This window comes from Plutella xylostella, chromosome 23 (assembly GCF_932276165.1).
Source record: "Plutella xylostella chromosome 23, ilPluXylo3.1, whole genome shotgun sequence".
In the NCBI taxonomy this organism is placed as follows: Eukaryota; Metazoa; Arthropoda; class Insecta; order Lepidoptera; family Plutellidae; genus Plutella; species Plutella xylostella.
The window spans coordinates 1755512-1772877 of NC_064003.1; the positions used below are offsets into that span (position 1 = coordinate 1755512).

At 40.4% G+C, this 17366-nt stretch overlaps 2 protein-coding genes across 3 annotated transcripts in view; both read right to left on the reverse strand.

Annotated features, from left to right (window-relative positions):
* LOC105398241 (arginine/serine-rich protein PNISR) lies at positions 1-10087 on the reverse strand. Of its 2 annotated transcripts, XM_048629388.1 has the most exons (12): positions 9608-10087; positions 8990-9107; positions 8492-8656; positions 7927-8027; positions 7249-7415; positions 5751-5900; positions 4010-4115; positions 3659-3724; positions 2349-2428; positions 1855-1975; positions 639-1440; positions 1-111 (listed from the first exon to the last, which is right to left on the reverse strand). In XM_048629388.1, the coding sequence occupies exons 1-11, from the start codon at positions 9918-9920 to the stop codon at positions 656-658; spliced, it is 2172 nt and encodes a 723-aa protein (XP_048485345.1). In that variant the 5' UTR covers positions 9921-10087; the 3' UTR covers positions 1-111; positions 639-655. The 2 variants fall into 2 exon arrangements, with proteins under 2 accessions (XP_048485345.1, XP_048485344.1); XM_048629387.1 differs by having other exon boundaries at positions 1-1440.
* Positions 10088-11707: 1620 nt separating this feature from the next.
* LOC119692566 overlaps positions 11708-17366 on the reverse strand; it is a 48790-nt gene continuing 43131 nt past the window's right edge. The window contains exon 2 of the mRNA XM_038113594.2: positions 11708-13268. Coding sequence (XP_037969522.2) covers positions 12382-13268 — 887 coding nt within the window. The 3' untranslated portion in view covers positions 11708-12381. The remainder of the gene's footprint in view (positions 13269-17366) is intronic.

A 17366-nucleotide genomic window follows, 5' to 3' on the forward strand; every position in this document is an offset into this window, starting at 1 on the left:
TTCATGTTAAGGTTGTGAATTTATTGGAGAGTTCATTCAAAGCTAATGTACAGTTAAATATTATTCACATAACACTATATTTACACTTCCGAAGGTTACAGATGGCTCCACCTGTAAGAAGAAAATTAATAATAATATATCACAGTCTTCAGATTTATCAGTAGAGCGATATGAATGTCAGCTGGGTATTATGATAATCAATTCATTTATCAAGTCAGAAAGAACTGCATCAGCATTTTGAAAAGTATATATTTAAAGCATGCGTTTTTAATTAAGTTCCTCATTCATGTCACTCTAATAATGTTCAAATGATTCCTACATAAATTGTGAATATTTTAAGGGTATTGGTTTAAAACATTTGTAATTGCTTGTATTTACAATTTAACTGTGCACATTGGAATAGAAAATCTTATCTGCAACATTGTATGCAACATTTATTATGTAACATCGATCACACGTGTTATTGATTCCAATAAAATTGCGAAATATACGAGTTAAGAACAGACAAAGTATTACGCTTAGCCAGTTCCGGTTTCTATAAACTATGACTCATTCTAGCGTTGCAAAAAAGTATACATTCAACAAGCAACGCTGGCCAGTTAGAAGAAACGAAAAATAAAACTGTAAAATAATACAACCTGCTTGGCAGCCAACCTCATCGGCGGTGGCGGGAGCGGGAGCGGGAGCGGGACCGGCGGCGCTCGTCCCTAGCGCGCTCATACCTATCGTGCGACCTGTCGCGGTCGTACGACCGTCTGTCCCGGTCGTACGACCGTTTTTCCCGGTCGTGCGACCGCCTGTCACGCCGACGGGACCGCTCTTCCGACACCCGGCGGCTGCGACGCGACTCGTACGTGTTTGATCGCGAGCGCGACCGCTTCCTCCTCCGCCGTCGCTCGTCGTCCGAATCGTCCCTATATCTGTCCCTGTGAGAGTAGTCCCTACTGCGAGATTTGTGCGACTTGTCGTAGTAATCGTCGCGGTCGTCGCGTTTCTTCGATTTCGACTTTTCGTAGTCGTCATCGTATCGCTTGGACTTTGATTCCCTGTCGTTGTCATACTTTGACGACTTCTCTTTCTTCTTCTTTGATTTCTTGTTTGAGCTGTCACTAGAACTCTTGCGTTTATGTTTCTTTGATTTCTTCTCTTTGAGTTCTGCTTCACTGTCTGATTCGGAATGGCTGGAGCTTGAAGGCGAGTCTTGTTCGGAGTCGCTTGATGAACTCGAAGAAGTCTTCTTCTTTTCTACCTTGGGTGGTGGACTTGGCGTGTGTTCCCTCTTATTAGACTTCTTCTTCTCTTCAGGAATGGACTCGAGTCTGCGGACGCCGTCGACTCGGTCGTTGGGTTTGTGGTTGTTCCGCTTGTCCTTCGACGGGCGTCGTTCTGGAATCTTCTCCGGAGTGTCCGACTCGACCGGCGGCGGTGTGACGGATCCTCCTGCAATACATAAAGTATTATTGTTAACATTTACATACATATGATACCTGCTGATTGTGTTTAAATACGGCCATTATTATGATTATCACGTCGGGGTCACCATTTTCATTTTCAAGACAAGGTGCGAGTCTGCAGTAATACCTATTTAATGTGGTGATCATTTTAACCGTATACCAAGGTCGAGGACTGAGTGCTGTGCTGCTCCTTAGGAGAAGGAAGCAAGTAAGAACGAGGAGTCTAGTAGTGGATTATGAGCTCATGATTTTGAAAATTGTCTCTTCCATACTAAGGTTGTAAGGTGGATTTTTATACTGTTTTTTATTTATAAGTTGTTATTTTGTAATAATTTCTTTCAGGGTGCTATATAAATAAAATTCAATCCTATTCTATGAGGATGAGGATGCTATAACTCACTGGTATCAGGCTCGGGCGTGGCGGGCTCGCCCCCTTCTTCCCGCAGCTCCGCCTTCTTCACCTCGGCCTCGATCTCACGCGACGTACGCTCGAAGTCCAGGCGCTTGCGCTTGATTTGCTCCTGTGGATTGGTGGAAGTTTGTTGATCAAGTTTATGATAGAGTGGGGATATTTATTTTGTTTGTTACAGGTTATTGATATGTATCTTTAAATCTGTAACCTGAAGTGATAGCTGGCCAGTCATATCTGCTGTTCTTCAGTTGGTGACTATTATACGAGTTCTAGAGTGCGATGACCAGCCTGGTGGACTGACGACCTTAGACAGGTAGCAGGTAATGACTGAATGAGGAAATCCGGAGACTGTTGGGATCCGGGAGTGTTGTAACGCCTCTTGGGAGAGGCCAATATCAAGCACTGGACTAGCTGACTAGCGAATGGCGGTCTGATAATGAATAACGCTATAAAGTAGTATAGTATAGTCCGATCACACTAACCTGCAACTGCTGGTCCGTGACGTCATCGGTGTCCTCCTCGGGCTCGCTCTCGCCGCCGCTGCTCTCGTACGCGCCGAGACCTGCACACACACACGCACAGTCGTAATACGAGGCGACACACACAGTAATATACTGTTCAGCTAGGATGATTGCTGTGACGGATAGTTATGAATTTCCTATGTACACCAACCCGCACTAGGCCAGCGTGGCGTGGACTAGGCCTAAAGCCTACATTGGAAGGAGACCCGTGCCCCAGCAGTGGAGACGTGATGGGTTGTGATGACAATTCATAATACGGATGCAGACATATCCCTGTACGGATACGATACGACTCATATAAAATAGGGGCTGATTCTGACTGTTATGAGGTTGATACTCTACTCTATTTGCGCAGCTGACAGTAAGAGGTTAAATAAACATTTCGTAATAGAATAGAAGATTTCGGAATCCATACTATAATGAATAATTCAACTCCAATTGGAGACTTTGCGGGGAATGGAAGATAAATATGAGCAACGCAACGAAAGAGTCAAATTGTTCTTGCTAAGCCCTCAAAAGATATCTCTTCGAAGTTAGACAACATTAAATTTTCACCATAAATAAATTGATCAATCTTACCAATCAAAAATCCACTACAACAATGCTTTTACAACATTGTAAAATATTTTTTGCCGAATTATAATTTTTCATGTTAATGTTATGCTGAAATGGAAACTTGGGGGCCATATTTATGGCAGTTTTTTTTTAAACCACCACAGACATTGGCTAACGCACCAGTATTGCCATACTCACTCATTCATTTAGCTTCCTGTGCTGTGAATTTTGGGGCAATAAAGGCTGTAACGTGCTAAGGAGAATCTGAACAATGCTTTTTGTGAACATATAACATCTCCAGATAAAGTAACAATAAAAAATGGCGGAATAATGCTATCTCGTTCATAATAAATTGTAGCTCTCTTTACACTCCCATACTCATATTTTTAAACAAAAGAGTACTTAAATTGTTTTACTGCGTTGCTATTGGTCCACGTAATTTATTACTGCGTTGCTATTGGTCCAAACAACCCATCTCACTCGGTCAATATCGGAAATGTGCGAGAGACAGACACAGTACTCGTTTGTTAAAAAATAGAGTTAGTACATAAATATAAATACCTACTCCCACTTATACCTACCGGCCGCCATTTTATCATTGTTCCTCTATCCGTACACGTTATACACACCACATTTGGCGCAGTCAAATTCTCTTTTACCACACAACACTCTTTGCGATAGTGGTGCGTCATACGAGAAACAAAATGGCAACTCACCGAGTCCACTAGCGATAGAAGCCAGAGCCTTCGACTTGCTCGCTCTCGACACGTTGAGTCTCGAAGCTTTTACCATATAAATAAAACCAACATTAATCACAACACACCACAATGTATTCACTGTTCAACAGGCTTATCTGAAAGAAGACTTTATTAGCGATTTAAATCAGACACATTTTATCACAGCACTAGATCACATGGGCATTATTTCTAGAGTAAATAACATAGTATAAACTATCACAGAGAGTATTCAAAAGTATACAAAAACACAGTCCAGTCAATGCACAGTAAAGACGCGACAGTAATGTTTCTTCCAGCGGGTCGGTTGAAAGCCAATATGTGTGGAAATACCTTGTGCGGCGGTATATCTTGCCAACTCTTCTTGGCTCACCGAGTGGATCTCCTGGTCCGTCACCTCGAGAAGGATTTCAGTCAGGGAGCGACGCACCGCTAGCATCTGCCGGGTATTAAGTCATATTGTATAGAATGTCCACATTGTCCACCAACCCGCACTAGGCCAGCCTGGTGCACTAGGCCTAAAACCCTTCCTTTATTGGAAGGAGACCTGTGCCCCAGCAATGGGGATGTGGTGGGTCGTGATGTAAAGAATACAGGAACATAGGAGGAGCCTGGCGGGCGCACTCTGGGCAGTCAGCGACTGTCAACTGATCTGACTGGTTAATCATTTCACACAAAGAAGACTGCCAATTTGCATATCATGCGCATGACGGCTTGGCACATTGAGCTCATATCATGGTTAGATGGCAAAGGTATATTATGTACTTATTGAAAAAAAATGAGTTTGACAATAATTTCAGAAGAAAAAGTTAAATTATGCATAAAAAAAAATACTCCCTAAAGTTGCTGTAGATAGTTAGATACTAAAATAAACCAGTATTCATAATTAAAGTGCATTTCAGTGCAGTGGACAAATGACTGGCTGATGGTGAAAGCAGATTTGGAAATTCAACAATGTTTTAGTGATGATATTGAAGATTTTACCACAGTAATTTGATAGTGCCGATAAAGGTCACAACACAACATAATGAGTTGCAGCTAAATATATTACGTAATCTATCCACACTTTGATAAGATAACGGCAGGTTGTTACAAATAAATCGGGTTACTGTTACTAAAGATTACATGCATGCTTCATATAATAATATATGTTGAAATAAATTTTAGGTGTGTTTGAAAATTAAAGCCTCGTATTCACTAGGCGACAAATTGTCGCAGAACCTGTCTAGGCACATGTCGTCTACGTGTCGCCGCGACGTCGCGCTCTGTTCTGCGACGTCGCACGCGACTATACAGCGACATCTACGTGTCGCAGAACAGGTTCCGTGTTTTGGCTCGCGAGACAGAACTTCCTGCGACATCTGTCTAGCGACCGCTGTTGCAGAGTGTGGACGCGTGCGCGACTTCTAGCACGCAGCACTAACTGCCACGACTTCCTCGGGCGACATGTCGGCGGAGACTGCTGGTGTGGACAAGCAACATGTATCACGACATGTTACCAAAATGTTCTGAGAACACGCACCGTAGATGTTCTGTAACAGTCTCAGAACTTGTGCCCTAGTGAATTCGAGGCTTTAATCTGTTCGTATAAAACCTAGGATAATATTCCCTACATACGCCACTTTAATAATAATAAAACCGCAAAGATACAATAAATAAATCTGCTGGATATAGGGGCATATCACTTTCAGTTAACGTTCCTTATGTAGACTCTAGCCATCTACCTATGTATATGAGAGTAAATATGAGGGTACACAACATGGTTGGCAGTGGCATATTGCAGTTGGAGCGCAGGGCGGAAAATCAGTTGTTAATCAAATCAAATCTAGTAAAATGTGTGACGGATAGAAGCGCCTGGAAGAAGAAGCCGTATACGCATTTAGGCTCGGAGCCTATTATCGCAATTCTAATTTAGCAACACCCTGTACAATCCTATCTCAGCTATTGCAACACCTGGGCCTGCTACTCCAGTTTAGACCTTGGGGATATGTACAAAGGTTCCACTCGAGAGAGCCACGTACAGGAACTTCGCCCCCCTCTCAGAATAGGATAGAACACCCTGTACAATACTGACCACTTCCTGCATGACCTCCTCCTTGCTCCGCGGCGGGGAGGGCGCGCGCGGGGGCGGCGGCGCGGGCGCGGGGGGTGCGGGGGGCGGGGGCTGCTCGGGGGCCGCGGGGGGCAGCTCCTTGTCCGACTCCTCGCCTTCTGACTCCGACTCCTGGAAGGGGAAGTGGGAGAAACTGTTAATAATGATAGTTGAAAAGAAATGTTTGCTATATGTTATCACTTATATGAATATGAAAATTACTACTACGAGTATAATATTTTCTTTCTATTCTATTATATTCTCTGTGGGGCTGTAATGTAATGTAACTGTGTAAGTACCTGCACCTAGCTCTCTCGAATAGAACCTTTGTGCATATCCCCAAGGTGCCGTGGGGATATACACAAAGGTTAGGTTCCTTATGCTTCTTTATTTATTTCTAAAAAATACAGGCATTTGGCAGCACATTTGGGACTACTTACAACTGCTTATGGTCACTCAGGACCGATTGCATGTTAAAGTGATTCCAAAAAATAATAATAATACAGGCGACTACCCCTTAAGGGATTACAGTCGTCCAAGAGTAAGGACACTTAAAATACATGCACGGATGTTATCCCTGAAGGGATAGTCAGAGGTGACTCGCAATCGAATCATCCGCTTTGCGCTGTAGGTTTGTACTCATGTGATAGGTTAATTGAAACAAATTTCAAGGCAAAGTTAAACCTAGAATTAGATTTATCCATACATAATCTTAATATTTTTTTCATTATGAAACAGAAGTTCTACCTCACGAAAGAACATAACATTGCCACCTGAACTCACATACTTACTCTCATTTTCATAACAAATATTATGAAATATCATTAAACAACAGTACTTATTATTGATAAACTCAATGGCAGGCGGGGCTAACAAGTAGGTAGCATACTTCAAATCAATATATTCAGTTCATGGGAATTAAATTAACGTATGGTTATAAAACTAATAAAATACTACCTCTCAAGTTTATTGATTAATGCCATTCCTATTTAGGTCACAGTTATTTATTCAGACTGCTAATATTATTAGCAAAACTAATGCGATTTTTAATACACGCTATACTGTATATTTCGCCTGCTCGATCACTGATAAACTAAATTCGGTATTTATTAAATGATTACTACGTGATTATTATGTACCTATAAAGCGAAAAGCGGGTGGCTCGCCTGAGAGTCACCTCTGACTGCCCCCTTCGGGGATTACAGTCGTGAACATTATCCTAACTAATATTATAAATGCGAAAGTAACTGTGTCTGTCTGTCTGTCTGTTACTCTTTCACGCCAAAACTACTCAACGGATTTGAATAAAAATTGGTATACATATGGTCTAGACCCTGGAAAAGAACATAGGCTACTTTTTATCCCGGAATTCCCACGGGAAAACTTTTTAAGGCGAAGCGAAGCGCGCGGGAACAGCTAGTGTAATATAATATGTATGTTAGTGTGTTGTGTATGTACCTATTATACATATTCTACTTACAAATTTACTCTTAGGTGGTAGCATGGGTTCGCCACTAGCCGCTGCCTTCATTCTCGCTAGTTCTTCTTCTTCTAGTTTCTTCTTTTCTGCTTCCGCTATTTCTCTTGCTTTCATCTCCTGTTCTCTTTCTATTGCTTTCTGTTTCTCTCGCTCCATTTTCTCTAAACCTATTTAAAAAAAAAATGTTTAGATAATTTAGAAATTGTTTAATCATTGATGGACGGCTTTCCTCATCTAGCCAGTACTGGTTGAGTGTCTAAAGCTTGGTCGAGATAAGAATTTTTGTCGGTAGTTTGTGCTGTTTCTCCATTGCATATCAGTGTTGCGAGCCATGAATGCTAGTGTAGACCTTTATAAAATACGGACCTTATGCGTCCATTCCACGGGCCTGCCTAGTGAAGTGTGCAGATAACTTACTGCGATCTTATGATCCTACAAAATTGTATCATTCATTGTGTAATAAATAAATTAAAAAAATCGCTGGACAACGGATTTCACTTATGTTGCATGACAACCTATAGCCGAATAGCCATTTAGACTTTAAACCTAAGACTAAAGGCACCCATTAACGGGCGCGTCAATACGCCAGATTTGTTGTAGTGAATAGGGGGCTTAAAGTTAAGCATAAATAAACCGTCTAATTAACAAAGTAGTTATAAAACATCAAGATGGCAATACCTTCTCTGATCCAGGCGGGCAGCTGCCGGCGCTTGGCCGCGTCGAGCGCGCCGGGCGGCAGCGCGGGCTCCGGCGCCGGCGGCGGCGGCTGCGGCTTGTCTCTGGAGATATAGGGACAAGATGATGGTGAAGAATGTTTGGTGGAGACTGGAGGCTGGTGTAGGTTGGATGTGATGGCTCTTGGTGAAGTAAACCATCCATTAAATTAATTTAGTTTGGGGTGTCGCAGCCTCAGAACCACACATGAATATGTTATGTTTTATTAATATTTAAACTCTGCCAAGAAGCCATAATACTTTGTCTTCAAAATAAATCATCCAATCTTCAGTAGTTTCATGACAGTATCACATGGGACTGGAGGGTGACAATTCATATAGGTAACTTCCTCAATCAACTAATTAGTTAAAACAACTGAAACTCCCACCCAAAGGTTGTCTGGTAGTGATTGCTAAAAGCAATGGGGCCACCTTTGTGTACTGAGTTGTATGTACTGTTTTATTCATAAGTTGTTATTTTCTTCTTCTTTCCTTCTTTAACTGTTATTTATATCATAACAAAATTTCACCTGTGAGACCGATGCGGCCTACTGCTGCTCTTGCTATCCCTATTCTTGCTCTTGGAGCGGCGGTGGCCGGAGCTGCGGCTGCTCGGTGCGGACGACTGCTCCTGGCTCGCCGTCCAGTAGCCGTGCTGGAACGTTGGGCCACCGGGGACGGAGCCCGTGTTGTACCTGTGAGAGATGGGTGGAGGTGAGATTGTGGTGTGGTATTGAAGTTATGGTAAATCTGCTGTTAGGGCATCATATAAACAACCTGGTGGCATTAAGTGGAGATTAAGGCAAAAGTTGTGGAGATGGAGTGGGATGATTTTGCAGATGTTGCCCAAGACAGAACTGATGGAGTAATCTTCTTAAAGCTCTTTGTCCCTACTGAGGGACACCAGGATGGATGTAAGTAGCTAAGAATAATATTAGACTGGATGCTGAATTTTTGACTTGAAGGTAGTAATCCTATGCTGAAACCCTAAAATTAATTAAGGATCCAATGAAATACTTATAACTCACCCAGTCATAGCAGCGGCAGTGTCTGGTACCGGGTAGCCGTCCACCATGGCAGGCATGGCCATGGAGGGATCCATCGGCTTTGTAGGATCCACCGGGCCCGCCCCCGGCCATCCCCAACCTGAGATTATGATTATAATTTATAACTAGATGTAATTAATTGTACCAAGAATCACAGACACATTGACACTCTAAGAAGATAGGTAGGGGGTTGGAGAAAGAAGGCTGAGGACAGAGAGTAGTAGGTTTTGTACTAAGTCTCCCTGGGAAATGCCAGCTGTGGATGAGTATTGGCTAATTTGGACCAGAACTTCCCTTTTAGAAGGTAGTCAATCAGGTCAATCATAGTTATCATTATCATACAGCTGAATATTTAAGAGTTACAACAATTTCAAACATTAATATCTGGAAAATTTAAACTTCAAGGACAGTGTAATTAACATTCCCCAATCAAGACAAACATTCAGTAAAGACACCATATTTGCAGTTGTTTAGACTGGCTGCAGACAAACATAACATAATTTAATGCCACACTTACTTTAACAATGCAAAGTAAGCCGACATTCAGACCATGAATATTAATAAGGTACTGCAAAGGAAGAAAATCAGGCGACAACTCACCCCACTGGTTCCAGTTGTTGCCCCAAGAGTTTGATGTCGCATTCCACTGTTCCTGCGGCACATCTGAAGAGTCAGCGTTGGCGCAGTCAGGGTTTTCCACCTCCATGGGCGCTTCGCCTTCCTCGACATCTGGCTTTGAGGTTGTGGCTCCGACAATCACTGCGGCATCTTTCATAGCAATCCATTGCTGCGCCAGAGCCGCCCAGTCCACCTGGCTGGAGTCCATATTTTGATACGCAGTCGGATTCATGGCCCATTGCGTTGGATATGCCGGATTCACGGCATCCTTGCCAGAGAACATATTCATATTCATATTGATACACTAATGATCACCTATCTAATTAGTTAACTTTGATGCTAGGAATGTTTAACACTAATAACACTTTATTAACACTTCAACCGCATGGTAAATTGGCTGGTATAATTCGATAAATTGGTGAATTTTTACGATTTCTACAACTAAACATGCACAGTTTCGGCTTTTTCGGAAGCATAGACATAGACAAAATTATAAAACGGAAGAGTTCCATAAATACTAGAATATGTTTTTTTGTGACATTGCCATATAAATTAATTGCAGAATACCAACATAAGAAAACAAAATATCACGTTATCGTTAAGCTGCGTGCAGACCGGCCCAACGGACGGGTTTCGTTGACCTTCGTTGCTGCAATCTGCCCTGTATTATGTATGATAAATATCCATTGTTGGGATAACCGTTGGTGTTCGTTGGGCGTTCGTTGGCCCGGTCTGTTCTGTACGCAGCTATATAATAAGTAACAATAACAATATTTTTATTCTTGTAGAAGCTACTGCATTTTTAAAAAAATACCGATTTATAATCTCTATTAAAATGTAATCAATTATTTTGTAATGTAAATAAGAAATGCGGCATTGGCTAATAGATTTCCATTTCCGTTGTCTTAACTTATTTGCCAGGCTGTTTACGTTATTACTTATTCTGAGTGTTCTGAGTTATAGCTATGTTTTTTTTAAGCCATAGTCATTCATAGACAAAAGCATAGAGTTCTCTTGTTCCAAGGATTTTTACATCTAATTATTGCATTTCCAGTGATTTTTCTCACGATGTTTTCATTCGCTTTATAAGTATACCAACCTATCTAGACTTGGCGGGTCACTGAGACACTGCCGTGTCTCCAGATCATGGAGTAGTTAGGTACCTACTAGAGGATATCAGCTATCGTTTTTCTACTTACAAGAGTTGAATGTGTGTAATAGGTACTTAGAGTATAGTGTAATAGGTACCTAACTATAATATGGCTGGTACAGAGCGTTGCAAAATAGCATAGGTAGTCATCGGAAAAGGGTGATTATAGGACTCTTTTACTTTTATTCTACAACGTTATTGTTTTGTTTCTTATAGCCATAGATAGAAATTAAGAAAGAACTTTAAAAAACTTAGGATTTCTAAAAGTTATAGAACAGGAGTTTTTTTTTATGAACTCCTAAAGGCACTCTACTTCCTTTCGGCTTAAGTCCCACTTTTACAATACATTACTAGTAGTAACTAGTAACGCATGCGGGCAGGGTGGAAAAATATACTAATGAAGGTATATAAGAATCTCAGGCTGAACATCCCTGAACATAAAACTAAATTCTACAGCGAATCTTTTACTGTCCAGGCCACATTGTTGTGGAATGATTTACCCACACATATCAGACTTGCGCCTTCGCTAGCATCATTTAAATCCCTGCTGAATAAGCACTACAATAAATTATTATCTTTGCCAGAATAATATTTATTTATAATATATTATATATTTAAAAGTATGTATATATTTAAGTATATAAGTATGTTGTATGTAGTTTATATTACCTATTACTAGGTATAGATTAGGCATCATTTTATATAATTGTTAATTTTTCCTTTTATAAGTTATGTTTGTAATTTTTTGCACTTTCCCCTTTTCTTTGTATAATTTCTCTCCTCCGAGGTAGTCTGGAAGAAATTACTCTTAGTAATAAGGCCGCCATTTGTACCGTCTATGTTGTGCATATTCTATTGTAATTTCTGTGTTTGTGTGCAATAAAGAATTATCTATCTATCTATCTATAAGTAAAGAAAATAAAAGATCGTCGTTACTTATAAATTTAATTTATTTTATTATCAGTTTGTATTCAATTTACGAACATACATCACCTAACACACGAATCTCATTTAAACACAGCAAATATAGGTACATTACAAACAAAATGTTATACTTAAACAAATCTAACTTCTTTACAGTAGGTAGTCAATAAAACAGATCTGATATCTAGTGCAGTAGTTCTTTGAACAATGTATGTTTACATTAGATAGCTATTGGGAAGGAGCTCAGTGAACATTTTACGCATAATAGGCACTAAATTATTCTTGGTTATAGCCTGCACGCACTACTATTTTTTGTAGCGCGACTTTTGGCAACACGATTCATCATTTTAATATAACTGATTTCCACGCGTTTTTTTTATCATAATGCGCGCACAACAAATCGCAGTGCGCACAGCCTTATTAGGTATGAACATAAGTACATGATAAGTACCTAACTGGTCTAGTCCATGAACACCATTTAATTTTGTCAGATAATTATTTTTATTGAAAATTAAATCATTGTGATCTGCACACATTATCTGCCTGTCAATTTAAATCTAGCTTCACTTTTCCACACGTCACATTCAATCCACGCGACGACGTGCGACGAGCAGTCACTTGCTCTACTGGTTTCCGATCACTTACGCAATAAAGTCAAGTCTTTGAAATACACACACTGGTCTTAACTTAACGCGAGCAACGGCTCTTCCGCGTCGTGTTTGAGGCTCACTGGCTTTACACTTGCCTTCTTCCATTGCTCTTTCTTGGCTAAGCTCTTCTGCTTCAGAGCTGCCAACTTCGCTTTCGATTTGGACAGTTTCGGGGGAGCTTTAGTCGCCTCTATCGGCTCAGTCTTGTCTAGTAGCTCGAGGGTTTCGAATATATTCTTGGGCTCGGAGACCACTCTCCTGGATTCCTCGCTCACTTCGTCTAAGGTGGCGTTCTTGTTCGCGTAGACGACCACGAAGTGCGAGTAGGCGGCGTTGGATGGGGTATTGATGTCGGCAAAGTCTCTGAAGTTTGCGAACTGGTCCTGGCTGTAGTTGGGTCGCGGGTTGGCGATGTATCCGAGGCCGAGCGCGGGCCGCCCGTGCCCGTTGTTATAGTACGAACTGTACGTGTCACTGAAGTCTGACTCCTCGTCGTCATTTTGAGCGAAGAATGTTCCTCCCGTGATGACGCCGAAGTTCCCTGAGCCGAGGATGCTCGGGCTGGCCTCGGCCACGGGGGCCGCTGGGGCCGGCGTGTTCTGCTTGCCGAAGCTGTCTAAGCTTCTGTAGTTCCCGAACAGGTTGGGATAGTTCAGCAGGGATCTGTAGGAGTTGGGTCTTTGGCTATACGCGGCCTCCTGATTGCCGAAGCCGAGGCGGTAGTTATTGCTGTGCTGTCGCGGCTCGAAGAGGTTCGCGAAGCTCGGGAAGAAGTTTTGTGCATCTCCCTCTAGTTCTGTGGCCTGGCCGGGCACCGACGAGGCGGCGGCCAGCGGCTCCTGATGACGCAGCGACGGCGGCGGCGCCACCGACTCAGAGACGATCTCCGAAGACTCCGCGCTGAGATCTCCAGCATTCTCTGAAACAAAGAAAACGCCCAATCAGGAATATTTTTTGCATAATTTTAAAGATCCTTGATTAAGAACGAAGAGTATCGGCTCAGCTTGTCGCTTAAACTGTGTTGTAATTGTAGATCATTGTTCATAAATATTTATGAATAATTCATGATGCATTGAAACACTATTGAGATACAGCTGTAAATTATCGTTGGCTTGCGGAGTAGGCGTCGTGGATGAGTGACGTTGAAGGACCAACACGTGTTAAATTATGCATTTGCGTCACCGATTGACAGACACTGGGGAACGTAACACGGAAAGTGTTTCACCCGGCGCTTGGTATACCTATTGTCCGATAGATCAACCAACTGATCCTAATTGATTATGTTGTTATTCAGCGATTGTTTCCTTGGCAAGTGAACGCGTTGTTACAAGTATAATTCTCACCAGCGAGTTGCCTTCTTTGTTTTGTCACAGTGGGCGTTTCGGCTTGCTTAAACCACCGAAGCAGATGTGTTTGATTAATAACCTCGTCTTAGATTAGGAGCGTAACATCTTCATTTATGTTTCCTATTACATCTCCATGGCACGTCCATTTACATAAAGATGTCTGTTAACAGTTGTGAGGCTGATTGATGGTGTGTGGAGTGCGGTCCGCGTGGGATCATTAGTTACGTGTCGGCTAACGTAACATATATGGTACCTAGACTAGGTTGAATTACTTAGCACAGTGAGTTTGCTCTCATTACTCAGAAATTTCCTTGATTTTGAGGATATGCTAAGATAGAACTTAAGTTTAAGCCATACCATCTAATAAATTCCTTGCAACTTTTGCGTCATTTAAAGGATTGTGACTTGTGGTCGAACCAGGAAGAGAATTATGAAATCAAAAGCCACTTTGCCACAAATAACTGCATCGGTAATTACAGAAATATCTTCGGTTTAGTGTCACGTGTATAATAAACATGATTACTGCAAATTACCCGGCGATGCTTAGACTGTCGCAGCAAAAAGCCAGGTCAGACTTTGACCCAGTAATTTATGCTCACTACCATTTTTGTGTCTATTTAGATTGGCCTACTGAGACGTTTTTCTACGCTTGCGTCAGTGTTGCGGTTTGAGAATAGCCTCTGTTGTCTTCGGTTCGTTATTCAAATCTAAACAGCAAGTTTTGGTAAAGCAACCGCACACGGCAATAATGGGAGGTCTTTCGTTGATCCGTATCGGGAGCGAAATCGTGACGGAAACTTTTAACCTAGACTCCGAATTACAAACCAAATATGAACATTGTATTTTTATTATAGTCACCGGACATAAACATTAGACGCGCATGGCTATGCAAATTATTACGGACACATGTCATAACGACTACCTACACTTAATTATGTAACTTTCAATTATGGTATACTGTCCATATTACGTTTATTTACATAAGGTAATTTAGCTTCTATTCACATCCTTGTCCTGTTAGATTGATTGAAAGTTGAATTGACCTCTTTGACCTCACGTTGTGTTTGTATAAGTTTTAATATAATAAAGCTTTAATTGTTTTCATATAACGTGCGTATTTTATATGTTACGCGTGAATTTTGTAATTACCGACAGTTATTAAATTATTTAACGATACTTCGGTAACTGGTACCTAAATCTCGGTGTAAAGATATAGGAATCGACAAGAGACATTATTTTGTGGCATCGTTAAACTTAATTGATTCGTGGGGCTTATTGCATATTATTATAAAATAAAATCAAATAAGGTAAATTTGGCTCAGTGTGCCATATTTATGCATAATTTTTTGAACGTTTGTGCGGTTTATTATATAAAATATGTATGGGATATCGAATGTCAAAAAACCAATAATCAATAAGATAGACAGAGTATAGTTCGAAAAGCGTATTGCTATTACTACTACTACCTATATCTAGCCATTCAACAAAATATTTCCTAAATGTTTTACTTTCATCATACCGCCGGCCGAGTCTATTTTTAAGATGTTGTTATGTTTCATCTTTGCGACAATTTTGTAATATTGAAGCAACAAAAGGTATGTCTTCTAACATTGAATATGTTGTCCAGGACTTACAAAAGGTTTGATAAGGTTTTTAAGTAAGCTCATTTCATATTTTTGACTGACATGATCTTTCGCAGACAAACCCAATGAATACATTATGTTTTAAATCTAAATTATTGACTAGTTATACGTAGTTTACTTACTCTATGCTGGGTACACATACTACACATAGATATACATATATAGTTATACGTAGGTATAGGTACTTACTTATTAATTATTTGACTTGACGTTAGCTGCTATTCTGCAATGTGTTTATTAATTTTACAAGTCGGAAACCATCACTAAGTATTAGATACATTATCGGATAATATGTCGAGTTTAATTTCAAGGAAATCATAACCTACCTTAACACAAGGAACTTAAGTTAGGTTGTGACTTGTAAAATGACGATTTTGAGGAAGTATTTAGATAGAAAAATTACTTGCGAATGTATGCACGATTGCAGTATTGTTGTAAGTATCACTTTTCGCATGTTAGTGTGATACTTGAGTAGCTTTTACTTACATGTCTATAAATAAACCTAATTAATTTAAGGCCCGCCCCCTATTACATTGGGACTAACATACACTCTGGCGAAAAGTGGGTGCAGCAATGCACCTCTGCCTACCCCGCAAGGGAGTACATAAGTACAAGGCGTGAGTGCGTGTTTTTTTTTTTTTTTTTAATTTAAGTACCTAAAGTTACCGAAAACATGACTGACCAATCTTTTCACCACCATGAAAAATCCTACTCCAGTTCTAGTGCTTTTCGCGAAGATAAAGAAAAGGATTAGGTATTGAACTGACATTAATGAACAATAACTTTATGGGTTACAGGCTCAAATGTATCTACATAATATGGCCCTAGGCCAACTACAATGTAGAACTAAAACAATTATGTATTACTAAAACATTAACTACCTACATATTTAAAAAAAAAAAACAAATTTAGTACTCCTGCGGTAATGCAGGAATATCCTGTTGGGGTTGGGATATTTTTTACGGAGCTTCGTATGCCCACGTACAAAAATATTCTTCCCTTGATGAATCCATAGAACACCAAGTTAGTAACCAGCAGCAGCACACCTAACCCACTACCTCAAAATAATAACAGTTCCTCATAACACTTACTAGCAGGTATGTGGTCGAGAATGCGCTATACAGCAACAAATATGCCCAGATAACCTGCGTGAAGTTAGCAGCCTAAAGTTAGCAGCCTTTGAATACCCGACCAAATTAAGATGGTCATTTCAGTCTTTGCCTACTTTATCAATAAAAACACGTAAAAATCCCCAAAAACACTGGGTTAAAAATGCTAGGTATTTATATAAACACTACAATATGTTCTAAAATAAATAAATACTAAAAAATACGACGTTTACTTACTGACGCTCTTGTTGTATAATGGATATTTTGTATGGGGGCACCAAGATGCTATAGACCTGCCCGCATCTAACCTAGTTTATTATGTGTGATGTGTCATTATAAAACACTGACAGAAGTTTCATCAACATTGAAACGGTATAGCAGGTGTCCAGGAGCCACTTTCTGACAGATTTTGGGTGAAAAATTGACAATATTTCACGAATATTCAAGTTTACAGGTGGAACCTGAAGAGATTCAGCTGCAAATGATAGTTCATATGAAAGGTATTATTAATACCTAGAAACGGTTTTCAGCAATTTCATATTAAATGAGTTTTGGTGAATATTCAAGGTGAAATTAAAAAAATAAAACTTAGCAGCCCAAGATTAACATTTTGTATGGGGGCACCAAGATGCTATAGACCTTCCCGCATCTCACCTAGTTTATTATGTGTGTTGTGTCATTAGAAAATACTGACAGAAGTTTCATCAACATTGAAACGGTATAGCAGGTGTCCAGGAGCTACTTTCTGACAGATTTTGGGTGAAAAATTGACAATATTTCACGAATATTCAAGTTCGGAGGGTGAACCTGAAGAGATTCAGCTGCAAATCAAAGTCCATATAAAAGGTATTATTAATACCTAGAAACGGTTTTCAGCAATTTCAGATTAAATGAGTTTTGGTGAATATTCAAGGTGAAA